Raw genomic sequence first — 19023 nt, 5'->3', positions numbered from 1 at the left:
TCACATGTGAGGCTGATGAGCGTCAGGTTACATGATTTCAGTTTCCCTAATGAATGACTCCTGCTGTTCAAAAGGCACCATAATCATATTGAGGGTTCGTAAAAAATGAATTTACAATCAGAATAGCACTAACTACAGATGCAAATAATGAACATATGATATGCATTCTGCCTCTGAGCAGGACACAGTCCACAGTAGAAATACAGAAGCAGGTTGTTCTGCATGCGCAGGTGTTCCTTAAACAGGTAACAGGCTGCAGAGAACAAACACTGCTGCTGCTCCAGCACTGATAACTGTGTGTTTTTAACTGATCCAGCTGTGTTCAGCTGCCCTCAACAGACGCAGAACATATTTCCTCATTTCTTCTCTCCTCGCATGGTTTCCCTGCATCCCTCCATGCATCCTCGGCAGCAGAGACTAAGACAAACCACAGACTAAAGGGAGGCAAACATGGATACACTTTAAGACGCTTGGGATGTACCGTGAATGACACATTAGCGTCCTTGTGCACGTCCATTTAGAGAGAAACAGCCTCATAGCACTGCTAGAAGTCCAGAACTCTGCAGGGCCCCTTTAATCATCCTTTTTTTGTGTGATTTGAATATTTTTATTCTATATATAATTCATGACTTACTGATCTGTGAGAAGAGAAAAGGCTCCAGTAACTGACAACACTCACGCTGGTGTGCAGAGCCTTTAATCGATGATAATGCATCATAATTTATGATGTGCTTATGTGTTTAATTAGTAAAATATGTATTTGTGAAGTAACTATGAATTATAGCTGAAACTTTCCAAACAATAATTCCCTTGGACAGTTTGTAGAGGCATAAATGTACAAGAACTTCAAAATTTACGCTTAAGTGCAGAACTCCAGTGTTAAGCTGCTTCCCACCAACGTTCATTATTCAGTCAATTAAGATGTTTTTAACCGTGATATTAATATTTCTTCTAGTTTCATATTATAGAGGGGGCATTTCTGTGTGAGTTTTCTTGTCAGGCTCCTATCGCACAGGTCTGCAGCACACCTGGCAGCCCACAGGAAGTGCCTGCTCAGACAGGAGGTGAATGGGGTCTTTTGTTCAGTCAGAGGGGAACGCTGCTGAGATCCACACCCATCCCTCCTGTTGCACGAGTCGTTTTGTACTACGGATGATGTCATCTTTGACCGGGGAGGGGAGGAGGGACCCGGGTGACTCCAGCGGCTGCAGCAGCTCCGTCAAGTTGGAAAGAAGTAACCGTGTCAGCACCGGAAATACAGGCATTAGCCTTCAACATTACAGTATACGGTTTACCGTGACTTTTGGGGAAAAAATGTGAAGTATATGAGTGTACAAAGCACAAAAATTAACGACAATTATTTAATATCAACGATTAATCAATCAATTAATCTATCAATTGTCTTTTTTTGACAGCTGATTGAAAGCACCTTTCGTGACATTTGTGAGTCATTTCCGATTCAAAGGTTTATTTATTTTTCATATTGACACAGGAGTGTTTGTATGTTTTCACTTTTTTTTTTTTTTTTTGGTTTAGATTTTTACTGAACTGATTTTACACAAGTTTATTTCAGAAAAAGACAGTGTGTAAACACAATCTAAAGTAAAATAATAAAAGTTTCATGACTGGCTTTTGACACAGGGCCCCTCTGCAACACAAGGCCACAGGATTATCTTGCCTAATAATGGAGGCCTGCGCTGCTAATCCAGCCTTGCTCTGCACGTTGCACATATTCTTTACACTTCATGCACTGAACTTTTGTACCTTCTCTGGTCAATATTTACACATTCCTGGACAAACTGTACAGCTCGTTCATTTGAAAACAGACATGTACATATTCTAAGAATCTTTTTTCATATTTTTAATGTCCTTTTTTCTATTTTGTTTTTCTTGATTTTTGCAGTATTTGCTTGTTGCTTCATTTTTTCTTACCATTTTGATCGCTTTGCACCAAAATACCAATGAAATTCCTGGCATGTGAAAACTTACTTGCCAATAAACCTGCTTCTGCTTCTGCTTCTTGTTGCATCAAATTCCCTTAATTAAATGAATAAACAGAAGAAGAAAAAAAAAAGATATGTCACTTTATAAACAACATTTTTATTTTTCTCCTGTTTTTTGGTTTATTCGTTGCTAAACAGAATCAGAACTCTACTGTAGTTTTTTTTTTTGTACAGATTTTAAAGAAAAAGAAAAAAATAACGAGCCCTGGTCTGTGTGTCCTGAATCTAGTGCTGTCATCCTCCCACAGCCCAAATATGACTTAATGGACCACGATGGTTTCGAACTTCAACGAGCTGCCCCCTTTTATTTTGAAACCCCTAAGCGGAAGTGCTCGTCCGTTAGCCTAGCCTAGCTTGCCGCTGGTGTCGGTGGGAGGATCTTGCTCGCCTGCCCCGTTTCTCAGCACCCTCTCGGTAAAATTATCGAATACTGCAGCAAGAAGTGAGTGTGTGTCTCTCTGTCTGTGTGTCACGACCTAGAAGAAAGAGCGAACGGGGATAATATTTCTAAAAACCTCTCCTCTGGCTGGTGACAGGTAACTATGAAACCGAGGCTGCTGTACTTTGACTAAATGCTCTTATTTGACACAAGTCGACAGTCTAATTATAGCTCACTTACTTGGGTGAGAGAACAAGGTGGTGGCTCGTCCTCACACTCACATTTTTCCCTGTTAGGTGTGAGTTTAGTCCCGCAGAGGACCCTGAAGTGTGTTCTGTGTGTCGGTGCAACTGTTGATCGCTTCATTGTTGCCAGTTTCAAAGTCAAAGCGGCGGATCGGATCCTGTTGGTTTGTTCAGTCTGCGCGACCTCAATGAGCAACCCCGCATGGCAAAGCTCCTAAGAGCCATTTCTATTCCTGGGATCACTTAATTTCCTCCCGATCAACACTCCCGTTTCTTCCAGGGCGTTGTTTGCACTGCCAACAGCGATGTTCAAACACAGCGACACGCGAGGGGCTGAAATTTGAGAGCAGGAGGCTGAAGTTGTGTTTAAGACTCATCTGACTGAACGAGCTGATTCAGGGCTTTTATTTTGATTTGAGGAGGGAGATCCCATTCAAGATAACTTTAAATTTAACAAATAATAGCATATTTATATTCCTCATGCCCTTGCAGGTTGATGTTTACAGCAAAACTGTGCAGAAACAATTAGCCGGTTAATCGATTAGTCGATCGGCAGATGATCAGTAACAGTTTTTAACCATTTTGCTAAGAGATTCATTGTTTAATCAAGCAAAAATGCCAAATATTCTCCAGCTATATTGATATAAATTGGATGTCTTTGGGTTTGGGGCTGGGAGTCGGACAAAGGAGGGAATTTGCTTTCTGACACGTTGATGAAGCGATCGAAACAAATGATTCGATAGAATAATCAATAATGAATGTAGTTGCAGCCTTGACAAATGTATTTTTATATGTTTGAAATGTGGTCAAAATCTGTTGAGCGTGTTCAACCAAACACTTGATCATCTGAATGTTGTTGCTGCAACTAACAATCATAATCAATCAATCTGTTTTTCATGAGTTTATTAACTATTTGGACTAAAAAATTCAGAAAATAGTGAAAAATGTTCTTCATAACTTCACAGACGTCTTCACATTGCAGCTGTTGTTTTCTGGCCAGTAACTAATCAATTAATACGAGGGGTCCTTTCATCACTTGCATTGATTGGTTTAGGAGCTGAATCAATTAGTCAGTAGAAAATCTGCAAACATTTTAATAATTGATCAAGTGTTTAAGTCATTTTTGGTGGCAAAAACACCAAAAAAAACTTTTTAAATCGCTGTTAGTTTTCTTCTCCTGTGGTCGTAACCTGAATATCTCTTCAGTGGCTGGTCAGACAGAACGAGCTAATCTCTGCTGTTACAGACCAAGTGATTAATCAGGACAATAATCAGCAGATGGATCAATTATCAGTTGCAGCCGTAGAGCTGACGGCCTTGAGTTTCCCCCTGGAGGAACACAGGTGAGGAGTCGACTCTCAACCAGCCGGTCAGCCCCGTTCGTCGGCTCATGGCCGGAGTTGTTGAACACAAATGAGTCATGAGGTGTCGGTCCTCTTGCAGCCATGTGTAGGTGTATCCTCAGCCTCTCATTACGCTCCGCTCGCCACCAGCTGACTCGACTGGCTCGTCTTGCCCTACTTCCTCTCGGCAGGCTGTGAGAGCAGAAGTATCTGTGAGCGTCTTCTGAACTCATGGCTGTGTGACTGAAGCCGTGAAGGTGACCAGCCAACACGGGGGAGGGTCCGGTTGGCGGGGGGCTTTTCTGATGACGGTGTTGAGGATACATCACCATCTGAATTTAAAGGAATAGTTTGGGAAATTGACTTTTGCTTTGCAGACAGAGATGAGAAGATTGGTATCATATGGTAAATATGAGGTTTAGCGTAGCTTAGCATAAAGACTGTAAATAGAGGGAAACTGCTAGCTTGACTCTGACTCAAAGGTAGCAAGATCTACCTACCTCCACCTGTAAAGCTCACTGATTACCACATTTTATTTTGTTTGTTCAATCCATTCAAACCTGAATTTTACAATGAGAAGTTACCGTTTTCTTGCAGGTTATTATGGGATGGATGCAGTGCCACCACTCAGCTTTGCTGCAAGTTCAAACCAGTGGCCACTCTGTGGCCCATAAACTTTTTCCCATAGACCACCATTCCAAAAAGTGTCATGTGTAAATCTGATGGCTGAATTTTTTCTTCCTGTGAGTAGTTTTTATTCAAGTGAACAAGCGCCATCTTCAGGTCTGGTATCCTGTTCGTATAATACATCCATGGGCGGTATTTGCTTATTTCTTGGCCGGTAGCAGTGACTTCCTGGAGTCTTGTTATTATTGCGAGGTTGCCGGGAAACCAAATTCTTTATGCTAAGCTAAGCTAACCGGCTGCTGTCTGTATGAAAAATGATCATTCAGATTTTGTTTCCTTTGTATGGGTAAATAGGTCATCGCCCTGGAGGAACCTTAAGGGAGGTGTCGTACCTGGTTTTGTGTCATGAGCTGGCGGGCTGTCGGGGCATTCGATCATTTCCATGGGTGTACCGGTAAAGTCATGACTCAGTGAGACTTAGGAGCTGGTGTGTTTGTAACATACGCCCAAAGAATTTGAGCGGCTGACCTGATCTGCTGTGCATATTCCTGCTGTTGTGTAAGACAGCTCAGCACTCACATTTCAGTTTTGAGCACTTGAGTCCTCAGCTCGTACGGAGGAATCTCTACACGTATCCTTAAACGCTCGATCCGAAACAGCCCAAAGCTCTCTGGTAAGATTTGTCTTTTTGAGCAGTCACCTGATGTCTGATCCTCCCTGTGATCGGACGTCTGCTGCCTGCCGTCGGGTTTGTTTTTATGTCAGGTGGAGGTGTGGACAGCCGGTGTCGCAGCCTCTGCCAGTCTCTGAACTTTGGCCCATTTCTCAGACTCGAGGAAAGCGAGGGAAATCCTTGCACGCTGTCAGGTCTGAAGGTTTAGGGGTTTTTTTTTTTAACAGTTTGTGACTCCTGAGAAAAATAATTGTGAAAACAAGTTTCCTTGGTAGAGATGAGTGGTAATTTGGGTGTCAAACACGCTGGACGGCATTCATGTAAATATCACGTCCCTAAAGTACATTAAAGGTCATTTTTAAGTTTGGTATTGTTCCTCAGGCTGCAGCCAACAGTTATTAGCTCATCACAGTTTCCCAAAGTCTTAAAAGTCTTATGTTTAAGAAGCAGAAACCAGCAAATGTTTGACATGTTTACCTTGAAAAATGACTAATAATTAATTGATCATTTAAAAAAAGTTGGCAGCTCATTTTCTTTGGATGGACTCATCGTTGCAGAGATTCAGGCTGGACCTGTAGTCTCTGGGCGAGTGTTTGAAACCCTGCCGTGGTTTTATTGCTCTGTTATTTATGACGCTTTTATCTGGAGTTTGACTGAGCTCCATGACAACTCCTGCGTCGACGCCAAAAACCCAGGAAACAAGTTTTCAGCGTTGATATCAGCTGATCTGTGACTCTCTCTGGGTCTAGTTTAGTGCGGCGCAGAAAGAGCCGCAGCCCGCTGGACGAGCAGCCGCGCTCGCGCTCATTTCCTGTGACATGTTTGCTTGTTTGCAGCACCTCGGAACAAAAAAGTCACCGTCATCTCAGAAACAACAGGCCTTTGATTGGCTGGATGTTTGTCGATGCTCGGCATTGTTGTTGGTTTTAAAGTCATATGAGGATTGAACGGCCGCTCTCCCTCATTGGTCGGGGTCACGCTCGGCTCTGTGCTAACGCTCTGCGCTCAGCGTGTTGCGTAACTCCTGTTGGCCCCTAAGCCCCAGGAAACCTCCTTAGAGAAAGAGGGAGGTGGTGTGTTCATTAACCCGGGGCATTGCTCAAATAGTTGTAGGAAGTAATGGTGCTTTGCTTTCCTATGATTTTTTTTATTGGCCCCTCATGTTGTGCTTGGATCAGGTTGTGTGTGCGCTTTCCAGTGTCACTTTACACTTTGTCTTCACTGCTCGGCAGCCCAGTGGAAACATGTGCTACGAGGGCTTTCATACTTTATTTCTGTTAGCTTTTCACCCGTAACTCTTATGTGCTGTTGTTTTCATCATCAGTTGGTCTGTAGGTGCCTTTCAGATGAATCATTTAGTCGACAAAACACTGAAAAATTGTGACACCGTGCATTGTGGTTGACTTGATCACACGTTGGTTTGTCTGAAGAGCAGTTCAAATCCTGAGGTATTACATTTTTCAGGATGGAAAATAAATCTTTCTAATTGAGGAGCTGAAACTAGCAAATGTTTGGCAAGTTTGCTTTGTAAAGGACTTAAACGATGGATAAATGATTGATCTTCTGGTCACTGGTGAGAGCTGACTTCATTTTTAACACTTGGTAGTCTCTGGGTAGCTAAGCGAGCAAAATGCCGAAGATATGCTGCATGTAGGTAATGCAAGCGATTCTCTCTGATAAGATACTGCTGCAGGGCCGAGAAATAGTCCCACAACCCCCCCTTAAAACCACAATGTGTTGGTTTTTTTCCCCTTTTTTTTAACGCTTCAGTTTGTGCACGGATTAAAGGCACATGTAAGATGATAATTAAAGATCTTAAGGCAGATTTTGTTCCCTTTTTATCCTGTTTACAGTCTTTATGCTAACCTAAGCTAACCAAGTGCTGGGAGGAGCCTTGAGAGGAACAAGAATAAGAATTAAAAAAGTAAGAATTTACTTTTCTGCCACACAAAGTTATGTTTTCTCTCTCAATCTTTGCATTTTTAGAAACAGCACAAGGGGCTGAAACGGTCGGGCGTGTTGCATCAGGCATCTGTGAGACGTGACATACAACCCAGGAAGTCTAGTTTCAGTAGCATATCTGTGAATCTGAAGGCTTTCCAGACACTGTGCAGCGGCTTATAATGCTATGAGACGATATTTGCAGCTCTGGAAAGTTTAGCAGTCCACCTGGAATGTTTGCATGCGTGCATATGATTAGCTAAAGCAGCACCGTGCTGGATAACGTAGCGTTGCCTCATGAAGGGGCTGCTGCTAGAAGGCTGGGAGGAAGAACACCAGTAGATCAGGAATATAAACTGTACAACTAAAGTTCAGTTCAGTTCAGTATTACTCTGTAATCTTTGCTGCACGGGGTGCGTCTTGCTGTTGATGTCTAAACCTGAAAGTAACTGCTGCTGTCGCACAGCTGTAGTCAGTCCCCAGTCAACCTCAGAATGACTGAAGGCTTTATGAATGTGTTCCAGCATACCTCCATGCTCCGCTGGATTAATCTCAGTTGTGCAGTGCAGACTCACAGTGACAGGTAAATGAAAATGTCCTCTCCCCGAACTGAGTGATGGTGACAGAGAGTCGACAGAATGATGTTGAACCGCTTGTGCTTTTGTTAATCTCTCAGTGACGCCTTTGCTTTCGTTCAGCGGCGTGGAGGTCTGAGGTCAGCCGGCTGATACTGGTCCCAGATAAGCGGTGCTCATTCTGCACACTTTGTGACTATATGGGACATTTTCATTCGCCAATGTGCGAAGCTGTCCCCTCGTCTTTGTGCAGAGCGAGCGAATGCGTACATGTGCACGTTTGTGAGAATAAGCATGCGCCCGTGCTTGCATGTGTTGCGTTGCCTCTGGCAGCCCTCTCCGTGTCCCGGCTCTGCTGAGGCCTGTCCAAACAGAACTGCAGCCAAAAGCTCCTCCCAGGCTTCACAGAACAGGAAGTGGATTGTTTTGTTTCACGGGGTGAGCCGATGAGGCGCCGGTACTGCTGTCTCCCACTTGTTTGGCCTTGAACCCATCATCTAGTTCGGGTCATCTCTGGTCCAGTTGGCAATCCGGAAAACAAAAGATACTGTGCAGTTTCATTATTCATTCAGTATCAAACCCACTCACTGAAGGAAAGTGGAAGCGTCTCTGCTCTCATTAAATATTCTGTTTTTTTGCCTCATTTCAGCTGAAGCATTTACAACTGGAGCTGAAGTAGATGATTATTTTAGGTCGTCGTTGTACAGTGTATTCACAGGGGTTTCTTACTTTTATTACATATTAAACATGTGGAAATATATTTGTATTTGCTGCAGCAGCCTAACTTCAGACTTCAGAGGGAGTGGGCCTTTGGGCAAATGGAAGAAACTGTGAACAGACCATGACCAGAATTTCCATAAGAGGGAACAAGTAACCCAAGATTAATAAAACTGCCCAACGAGCAAACACACCCAAAATTTCCAGTGTGGCTCTTGGTTATGCCAAGTCTAAGTGTCCATGGAAACATGGCTGGATAATCACTTCTTTTCTGTATCCTTTTCCTCTTTTCACTCCTTCTTGGGTTTCTTCGCTCACTTTGCAACTCAGCCCATTTTTATGTTCATTTGCTTTAATAAATGCATTCACTTTGATGGAATGTGCATATTTATGAGCTTTTTTGCAGCTCTTTTTATCACATTCTGGTACTTTGACGCTGCCGAGGCTTTTCTTATTCAACACCTTTAACAACCTTTTTTGAGTTGAGTTTAAAATCCATACACTGCTCCATGTATGTATGTTTGCCACAGAGTAATGATTAACTTCAAAATGCCAAGTAGAGCTGCAGCCACGACCCCATTAATCAGCAAGTCGACTGATAGCAAAATCATATTGATGATTGATTTTTGAGTCCCAACAAAACAGGACATTTGAAGACTTTGGCCTCTGGGAAACAAGGATTTTTTCCTACTTTTTCACCTTTTTTAAACAGCTGTTTCAGCCTTTGTGCTAAGCCACTTACCGAAAGGTGCATGCATCCGAGCAGAGATTAAAATTTGGCCGTTGAGGCAGACTCGACTCAAAAAGTTTTGCCAGCAGCACTGAAAGATTAATTTCCCCTGATAAGTGGGTGCCCCCGTGAAGACGATTGCTGTCAGGACCGTCTGGCAGAAAGTGGATGAGGTGAGGAGCCAAATGACTATATGCACAGCTGCTCCCAGGCAGCGGGGCCCCGGCTCATCCATCAGCTGCACTGCTAACTCATCCCCGCACGGCCTGCACCACCACCAGCCCTCACATCTGGGCTCGCTGCAGAAACGTGTCTTGCTTCAGTCGGATTGTATTTTGTGCACAGGAAACCAGCAAAGCCTCACTCCTGCAGGCGTCCATCTTTGTCTGTCTTGGTTTTGTTTGGGTTGGGAAATGCTTGCATGGCATTTGTATCTTGTGTCTGCAGTTCACACACACACGCTCACGACTCTCTAAACCCCTTGACAGCAATTATAGCTTAACACTGGGAACGACATATGGGCCGGCAGACTCAGCCCCTCCTCCTGTAATGCAAAGTAGTTTTGAGATAATTAGGATATTGTCTCGTATCAGAGTGTTCCTGAAGAGAAAGCATCTGGAGGGATCAGGAGCAGGGCAGGGTTTGCTTCGCGTTAGGACATCACCAAGTGCTGCAGTCGCTGCTCTCATTTCCTGGATCCTCTTCTTCTTGACACACGTTGCACAGGGAAACAAACATGGCGGAGGAGGAGCAGGAGCCCGATAGCACATTCCTTCATGTCCCGACTTGTCTCGGCACCCCCCGCCCAGCCTGTTCTCTTCGCCGTCACTGCGCTATCTTAATATGTTACTCCATCTCCTCTGTTCGTCATGTAGCTGTGTAGTCTGGATTTGGCTTCGGGGATTCAAGGTCGGTGACTGCTGTCGTCTCTGACAAAGAGAGCACTCCCTTCGGTGTAATGTGATGCGGCGCTGTCAGTCAGAGATGTCAGGGTGGTCGCTTTGGAGCCTCACAGCATGAGCAGAAAAAAGTTTTTGCACAACATTGTGTCCTTGATTTATCTCGTGCTCCTGTGATCTCTACAAATAATTTAAATATCTGCAGCGTGGAAAACACGAACGGGTGACAAAGAGTTGTTGGCTCGTTCTCACAGCGTGACAAGTGAAGCCTCCCATCACGGCACCAAAGTTTCTTCTGCCTTTTGTGCTGCTGCTGATAACTTTGACACTTTTTTTTATGTCTATTTGTGGCATCCTCTTGTAAAACCCCTCTTTTTGTTTCCCAACAGAAATGGCAGCCATTCGGAAGAAGCTGGTGATTGTCGGGGATGGAGCCTGCGGGAAAACATGTCTCCTCATTGTTTTCAGTAAAGACCAGTTTCCTGAAGTCTACGTCCCGACGGTGTTTGAGAACTACATCGCTGATATCGAGGTCGACGGAAAACAGGTTTGTACATTTGACATCAAAATAACGCTGTGAAAGAAATAAAATGGTCTAATTAACTGTTCGTCAAGCCCCACCCCCTCTGAGCTGCTGTTGCTACGCCTGTCGAGCTTCCTGTTCTCACACAACACATAAAACCGTTAAAAATGATTACGGTCCAAGATTTACTGCTAGAAATTATTAAAAATATTTGCAACAATGGGATTTTTTGTGTCGCTCGTTAGTACATCTAACGAGCTTGATAACTAAATCAACAGTAGCTGCAGCCTGAAAACTCTGTCTGACCCATTTTTGAAGGAGAATCTTGTAAAATAGGTCACAGATATGCACTTGGTGACAAACTAAAGCTGAAAAGAGGCTAAAGCTGCACGTCCCAGGCAAAGACAGCAGCGTCCTCACCATTTGATGGAATACAGGAACAGCATTGTTTAAGATAAGACTTTATTTATTATTTATCCCACGGTGGGAAAATTCACCTGTTACAAATAGATAAAAAGATACAAAATTAAATCAACTATAGAAGACGAAGCACATTGTATAGGAAGAGTACAAAAATGATGTATACTTGTGCAGTTTTCAATGTTCCCGCTTTGAACGTTATGTGAGTAAAGGCTTTTCAGTGCGAGGGCTGACCGATGCGTTTGGCCTCTCCACTAACTGTGGCTGCAGTGTGAACTTCCCAAAGCCAACAAACAGCAGGACAGAGAGGCTAACGTTAACTGATAGCAGCCAGGACCGGCGTCCACACAGTGGGGAGATCCTACACCCTGCATGAGTGTTATGTTTTTAAATAGCACTTGTAGCCCCACAAAATAAAGTGGTATGAAAAGCTCCTTTGCCACTGTTTGATCCATTCCTGACACTTCTTCTTCTGCTGCTGCTGTCGTCACTCTTACTGCCTGACAGAGCTGCCGTGCCTAATTACAGATGCTAGGCTGTGTTTAGCAAACAGTCGGTTATTGTTAGCAGAAAATATCCTGTGCTGCTACTCTGCTCTTTGTTCTGGTGTGGGAATCTGTGACAGCGCTGAGTTTTACACTCACAGTTCTGACACTTAAATAAGACGGTGGAGGGTGAATAAAGTGCGCTGTATGGTAAACAGGGCGTTATGAAACCAGCGTGTGTGTAACGTCTCCAGTCGCTCCGCCAGCGTCGAGTCGGAGCCGCAGATGCCTCGTTACATCAAAGGGTTTTGTTCTCTTGAGCTGACCTGACCACCGCTGCAGGATCACCGCTTGGCAAAACAGGAAATGACTCTACTTCCCAGCTTCCTGTTCAGACAGGGAACAGGGATGTCTCCTGGCAATCCCCCACCCACGCCTCTGCCATCAGGACCCTCCTTCTGCCCGATAAACGCCTCTCATTTCCTGTCCTTGGACGCTGCGAGGCAAGGAGGGGTTAACTGTTGTGTTCTGGACAGGAAATATAAAGTTAGGGATCCATGATGAACGGTCCAGAGGGAGATCGGCCCCTTAAGTCCCCCCCCCACCACCACCACTGCAACTTTCAAGAGGATGGCCGTCCCACAAGAATTATCCCATTATACAAGTAGCTGGATTGTGTTCTCAGCCTCTGAGTTTCCCCCCCTCGAGGGTAAAAAACGTTTTCTTTCCCTCACCTTCAGTGCATTGGGCAGCCTCTAAAAATAGCTGTTTTTTCCCTCTTTCTTTTCCTCCCTGAAGTCTGCAGCTTACAAAACGTCCAGTGGGAATAGAACTGCTCCGGCTGCTCGTGCAGTCTCCACAGTGTTCAGCCACCACCCACCCTCTGCCTCTGCAAACCTCTATTTTGGGACCGTTGACTGATGCTTGTGCTCTCTGTGGGCACACCAGAATCTATTGTCATTCAGTGGAGTTCCAGTATTTAAAACTTTGAGAAAGTTCCTTTTCCCCTCCCGAACACAGTGAGTCAGCTAAAGAGCCGAGTGGAGTGAAGGCTGGCTGTTAATGCCTGCACAGGGACAGAAGGTATCTGGTTTGATGCTCGCTAATCTCCCACTCTTCCCTAATTGAATTAATCAGTGGTGTGATGGGATGAGGCCAGTCCCTGAGTTCATTTCCTCAACACTGACAACATAACAGACTTATGGAGCTGATTAGGTCAGAGCAGCAGTGGTGATGGGAAATATCAAAACACTGAATTCCCCTCAAACGAGCTCGGGTAAAATTTCCAAATCGTAAGTTATGATCAAGATGCAAAGTATGTGTGTGTGGTTGGAGGAGATAAATGTCCTGAGAGGAAGCAGTCTTAACATAATTTGCTCACTGGTATTTGGAAAATCACTCAGAGACGCCTCAAGGTTCACACGTCATACTCCAAATGGTCTCAGTGGATGAGGAAACGTCATCACTAATGATGTTGTGACTGGGTAAATGTTTGTTTGTGTATTCATCTGGAACGGTGAGCAATATCATATCAGCTATATCAGTCACTTTTAGCCTTTAAGAAAAAACCTGATCTCGTGTAATTAACAATGATTTTCTCCCAGGTGGAGTTGGCGCTGTGGGATACTGCAGGCCAGGAGGACTACGACAGGTTGAGGCCTCTGTCCTACCCCGACACAGACGTCATCCTCATGTGCTTCTCCATCGACAGCCCGGACAGTTTAGGTGAGCATCTGCTGACATACAGAAGCCTATTTTTAAATGCTTTATTTCTATAACCCACATTTAAACAGGGCGGCCAGCAGCACAGAAAGCTGCCTGGTATGATAAAAAATATAGAATACGTCACTTTTGCTGTATAAAAGTGATACGTTTATCTTCACAGAATCAAGGCAGCTCATATCAGCCAAGCAAGCTGTTTGTTAAATGCCTTAATGGACTTGATGGGAAGTAGGATTAGTGCAGCTAAAAACATCTTTGCCTCAAGCAGTCTGCAGAGCAATCCATCATGAGAAGCGTTCTGCGCCGTGAATCTGCACTGCCTGTCCTCTTTATAGCCTCCTCCACCCCCCCCCTCTCTCCCCCCGTCTCTCCCCCTCTCTCACGAGTGTTTCAGCTCTCTTCTTCTCTCTCCCGGGACAGAAAATATCCCAGAGAAGTGGACGCCCGAGGTGAAGCACTTCTGTCCCAACGTTCCCATCATCCTCGTGGGGAACAAGAAGGATCTGAGGAACGATGAGCACACGCGGAGAGAGCTGGCCAAGATGAAGCAGGTACAAAAGCCTCTGAGGGTCAGTGAACTGTGGACTGGGGTAATCAGGCAGAAGTAAGCACCTCTCCAATCCTCAGACCCCAAAGGCCAGAGGATGCATGCAGGGTTAATACTTTTAACGGGGCTCTGCCTGAATTATTTCGCATATTAGGGGAAGATTTTGGTCCTGGTTGGCGACACGTGGTGACTGGAGGAAGCAAAACAAGCTGTTATCATATTGTTAAAGAAGTCAGGCAATAATTGGCCTTTTTCCACCGTGATGCACCCGGCATGAGTCTGAGGACAGCAGGGCAGCCGTGAGAGGAGTTTGGGGCCCCCATTTAAGCCTGCGTCTCCTGTTTTGATGCCATGCTGGCTCTGCTCTGGAGGACTTGCAGGTTAGAGTTGTTCAACTCTGACTGTGCGAATGTTTTATGCTTTATTGTTTCTCTTTAAACAAGCATTGAAGTAAAACAAAACGTGGTGGAAGGGTTGGTCACCTGATGGAAACGCATGTCAGTTCATACAGTAATGGATCATTTTGATGATCCGATTTAGTGAAAATCTCTCCACACTTTTGAACATTAGTCACAATATCGAGCCCGTCGCTCTTTTGTTGGAGGTTTGGTCTTTTTCGTGTGACAGCTTTCTTGCCGGCTGTTATAATATGTTTAACAGATATTTGTCCAGCACCAGTAAATGAGCTGCAATATTGCCCAAATAGATTGCAGAGACAGAGCAGTCAATATTCCAGTGTGTTTCATTCCCAGCACGCTTTGTGCATTACAACAACCTGCAGCATCACATCACGGAGAGTTTTCAATCTCTGATCGCTCTGCTCAATTTGTTTTCACCACATGGGAACGGTGACATTGTCTTTTTTCAGGGCTCAATACGGGGAAATTAATGCGACGCTAAAATGAGTTTGAGTAATACAGCCTTCGTGGAACAGGGCCTCATGCTTTAGGTCTGTAACTTTGTTGGGTTTAAGCTTGTAAGAGAAGAGAAGGAAGGCTAAAAAAGAGCAGGATCTCAGCCGTAGTGAATTAGTCAAGTCCGCTTTATTTACTTACATATGCACGCAGCACTCTGAACAGGCTGCTCGTGGCCGTTCCGTCATTCTACAATGGCGGTAACACGGTGGTTTACTGTGTCACGGCGGGCCACTCTGTGCCTGTCTCCAGGTCGAGCTGATAACAGCAACATGTTGACAAAGCTCTCCAGCTCTTTCAGACGCCCCTGTCAGCTTTTCCTTTCTGTAGACATCAGGAACCGTTTGACAAAGAGTAGCACGAAGTCATCAGTTCAAGCGTTTGGGGTGCGACGTGGTCATTCAGACACTGTGGGCTCGACACGTGTAAGCTGGGAGGCTGCTGGGAGGGTTAGTGAAGCGGCGTGCTTTGCTTTTGTCATCATGTCAAGATGGTGTATGCGGTGAAAACGCAGGAGCATCAAATTCACTTTATTTGGTTTTGAACAAGACTGTGCAAATATTATTGTGGTGACAATTATTTTCATGATCGATTAATCTGCCAATTACAGCCCCAACTGTTTTGGAATCGGGGTCGTATTCTTCCAATTAACTGTGTAGTACTTATAGAAATATATAATGAATAAGATAAATAAAGGAAAATTGCATTTCCAACTTCCCAAAGCCCACACTGATGTTTCCTGTTTGCTTGTTTTGTCCTTTTAACAGTCGGAAGATGAAAGATATTCAATGTCATGTGAGATTTAACAAAGAAAAGCAGCAGATCTTTTCATTTTAGAAGCAGAAACCAGAGAATATTTGCTTGAAAAATAAATTCAAAGATTAAAATGATTGTTGATTGACTTGATTGACTACTTATAAAAAAGCAAGGCTCTCCTTAGCATTGTTGATGTTTTCCTTTGAGGAAATTCTCTTCAAGAATTTTCAATGGTTAAATCTTCAAATATTGCTGAAATCATGTTTTTGACATATCCACCAACTCACACAGCAGAAGTGCAATTAGCATTTTTGGACATTTGCCTGTTAAGCTTTTTGTTGAGATGTAGAACAAAGTGGTGGGAGCTGCTGCTGCAGAACAGTGATGAATGAATGAATGAATGAATGAATGAATGATCATCCCTAACCCTCTCCGATCTAACCACGCAGGAGCCGGTGAAGACAGAGGAAGGTCGAGAGATGGCGAACAGGATCGGTGCTTTTGGCTACCTGGAGTGCTCCGCCAAGACCAAGGACGGCGTGCGGGAAGTGTTCGAGATGGCCACTAGAGCGGCGCTGCAGGTCCGCAAGCGCAAGAAGAGAGGCGGCTGCACGCTGCTGTGAGCAGTCCAGACGCCATAAAACCACCTGACCAATAGGAGAAAAAGAAAAGATGAAAAGGACTGACCTTTTACCAAACGGCATCTTCGTACTGTATCTCACATTTCACGATAACAGTCAGGCAGATGAATCGAACGTAAACAAACCGAGTACAGGAAATGAACTCTGTCTATATTACAGCCGTCTTTAGAAATTGATGTTTAAAGTTCCTGATTTTTTATTTTTTTTTTCCTCCAGAATCTGTCCTCACACATAGAACGTTTTCCTACTTGTTTTTCTTTATATTTGTAACGAGGCAATGATAGATGCACATATTTGTATGCAATATTGTTCTTCACGAGCTTGGCCGAGCAGCATTCTTCTTCTTCTTAGCCTGTATAAAGTCTTCATGAGGGAGGTCTTGTCCAAACAGTCCAGACCGGCCTGTTCGCATCACTTCTGTTTGTCATGGCCGTCGTCATAGAGTACGGAAGTGGATATCTTTTGACCAGAAGAGCGAGTGCCTTTTTAAGTTTTTACACCACCGTCTACTTCTTGTGTTTGTCAGCTAGCTACCATTTCAGCTGAGGGGCTCTCCGTTGTGCTGTTGCTCATCTTACACAGGGTCGTCATTGTGAAACCTGAGCAAAGCCATAACTAAGGCTTTCAGCGCTGCAGACAGCTCATCAAGCGCAACAAATGGCTGCTTGTGCCGTTTTTGCTTGCGTGACACATCGGCGTTCCCTCACCAAGAAGGTAGCTGCCTCTGTAATATGATAAACAGTCAACAAAGGAGTGAGCCTCACATTCTGTCCGGATAAGATCTGATTATTCACATGCTTCCCTCGCAACAGCGGACCAGGATGGGCAGATGAGAACTGGCCAGTCAGGACACAAGCCAGTATGAGTAGTACAACTATGCACAATGGCTGTTAGGACCAACAGGGAGATGACACAGCTGAGACAGAAATAAGGCCAAGGCCTGGCGAAACTCCCTCGTTTGTTTATTGTGGTCGACTGACTTCAGCTCTCCTTCTGCCTCGATGCAAATGGGCCGGTCGCGCCCGCTGTTGGAATCCGCGTGTCGGACGAGTCGGCCCAGTCGTGGAAATCACGTCTCGGTCGAGCCGGTAGCCTTCGCATGCGGATGTTTCCGGTCGGACGACATTCTCGACGTGTGTGAGAGGAGCTGAGCCGTGTGAGGAGTTTGTTTTTCCCCCGGTGCCTTCTCTGTTCTGGTGTGCCTTTGGTTTTCTCTCCCCAGACCAGATCGATGAGCTACGCCAGCCTGACACTGACCGACGAGGTCCAGAGTGACCTTTCTGACATGTTTAACACAGCTCGGCCCTCTGATGTGTCATTGGTTTCCTCACCTCTCAGACCTCAAACCAGAAAGATTAAGATTTTGTCTGCAAATGCAGTCTAATCTTTATTATCTCCACCAATTTACGTCAATCAGCTCTGCGTCAGTAATGAATCATGGGGAAATTACAACACTTGTAACGTTACAAATTTCCTTAACATCACTGGGAAACATCTGTCTGCGGCTGTAAAGCTTGTATTTGATGGTGTACAGTTGTGTATTCCTGCCAAAAGCGTCAGTCCAACTGTGGCAGAAATGGGATTTATTCGTCACTTTTTATCGTGATCAGCGTTGGTCTTGATCTTCTTCTTGGCAAGAAACATTTAACATTTTATGCCTCAAGTCGAAGATCAACATCTACGCTGAGCTGTACTTGTAGCAGCTTGTGGAGACATGTCAGAGACCGTCCACTGGTCCCGCTTCTTGCTCACGTCCTCTCCGAATTTGACCAGAAAATCGAAATGGCTCGATATCCGACGCTCCAGAGCTCCAGCGATCGTCCTCAGGCACAGACTCTTTACTGCATTCCTTTTCTCTGCCTCCGTTGCTCGTTCATGTACTGTACGTGTCCCTTGGTTGCATGTTGCTGTCTGTCTAGAGGAGGGTGGATGGTGAAATGTGCGTGGCAAACACGTTATCTTTGATGTTGCATGCAGCCTTCTTATAACGACGCCAGTAAAGGCAGCAAACCTACCAGCTGGCAGGATATGTGTCTATTATATTGTAACGGTGATGCAATTGTATACCCTCCACTGCAAAGCACATATGTTTTAACTGGGCGATCCAGTGGAGAAGCTACAACTTATAAAACTAGTTATATTTTCAGCTCTACGGAGTTTTTTTTTTTTTTTTTTTTTTTTTTTTTAGGAGAGGGGGCATTTATTACAGTCACACAAAGCACCATATTAATGTTGTTACCTCAGATCTTTATAGGGGTGGATACTACGTTTAAACTTTGCGTGTCATTGTGGAAAAGCACACTAACAAGGCGAGAGATTCGGATCCTTATGACTTCAGATTTTTAGCAATGGAAACACGGGTGTCTCAGTTGCGGCAAGATGTTCCCGGGGTCTCAGCAAGGTCAACGCCAAGGAAGTCTCGGGAATCAGAGTTTGGCGAACGCTGGAAGCAGAACGATGAGCACGTACCCAAAGGGCAGCAGAGCGTCCCGTGTTGAACATATCACTAAGAGCATGTACAATAATGCTGTTCATGTGTATGCAGATAACGCGTTAAATCAAACGTCGTCCTTATGATGTCGATGCATGCGTGAGAAAACCATGAGTCTTTACAGTGTGCACACACGTCTTTGGAACAGCTTCTGCTCAGTGTTGTGTAACTTTTTTTTTTTTTTTTCTTTCTTTCTTTCTCTGGAAGTATTTGAAATGATAAAGGATCCAGATTTATATACGAGCTCATTGTAATAATGCTTTGTAAACAGAAAGTGTTGTAGTGAATGTTTGATCTGAAGTGAACATGAACATTGTTAATAAACTATTTTTGAGACAAGACCGACTTCGCTCTCCTTGGTTGATTCTTGCAGATCATTAAGATGTTAAATG

The 19023-nt window shown here is 44.4% G+C and overlaps 1 protein-coding gene across 2 annotated transcripts; it reads left to right on the top strand.

Annotated features, from left to right (window-relative positions):
* Positions 1–2406: 2406 nt before the first annotated feature.
* Positions 2407–18972, top strand: LOC143327336 (rho-related GTP-binding protein RhoA-D-like). Of its 2 annotated transcripts, none has more exons than XM_076741628.1 (5): positions 2407–2539; positions 10522–10679; positions 13165–13285; positions 13703–13833; positions 15949–18972. In XM_076741628.1, exons 2-5 carry the CDS (start codon positions 10524–10526, stop codon positions 16120–16122), a joined length of 582 nt encoding a protein of 193 aa, XP_076597743.1. In that variant the 5' UTR covers positions 2407–2539; positions 10522–10523; the 3' UTR covers positions 16123–18972. The 2 variants fall into 2 exon arrangements, with proteins under 2 accessions (XP_076597743.1, XP_076597751.1); XM_076741636.1 differs by lacking the exon at positions 2407–2539 and adding an exon at positions 5217–5270.
* The last annotated feature ends 51 nt before the right edge of the window (positions 18973–19023 follow it).

This window comes from Chaetodon auriga, chromosome 2 (assembly GCF_051107435.1).
Source record: "Chaetodon auriga isolate fChaAug3 chromosome 2, fChaAug3.hap1, whole genome shotgun sequence".
Classification (NCBI taxonomy): Eukaryota; Metazoa; Chordata; class Actinopteri; order Chaetodontiformes; family Chaetodontidae; genus Chaetodon; species Chaetodon auriga.
Note: the sequence above shows the minus strand (reverse complement) of the source record. Positions and strands in the feature narration are given on the sequence as shown.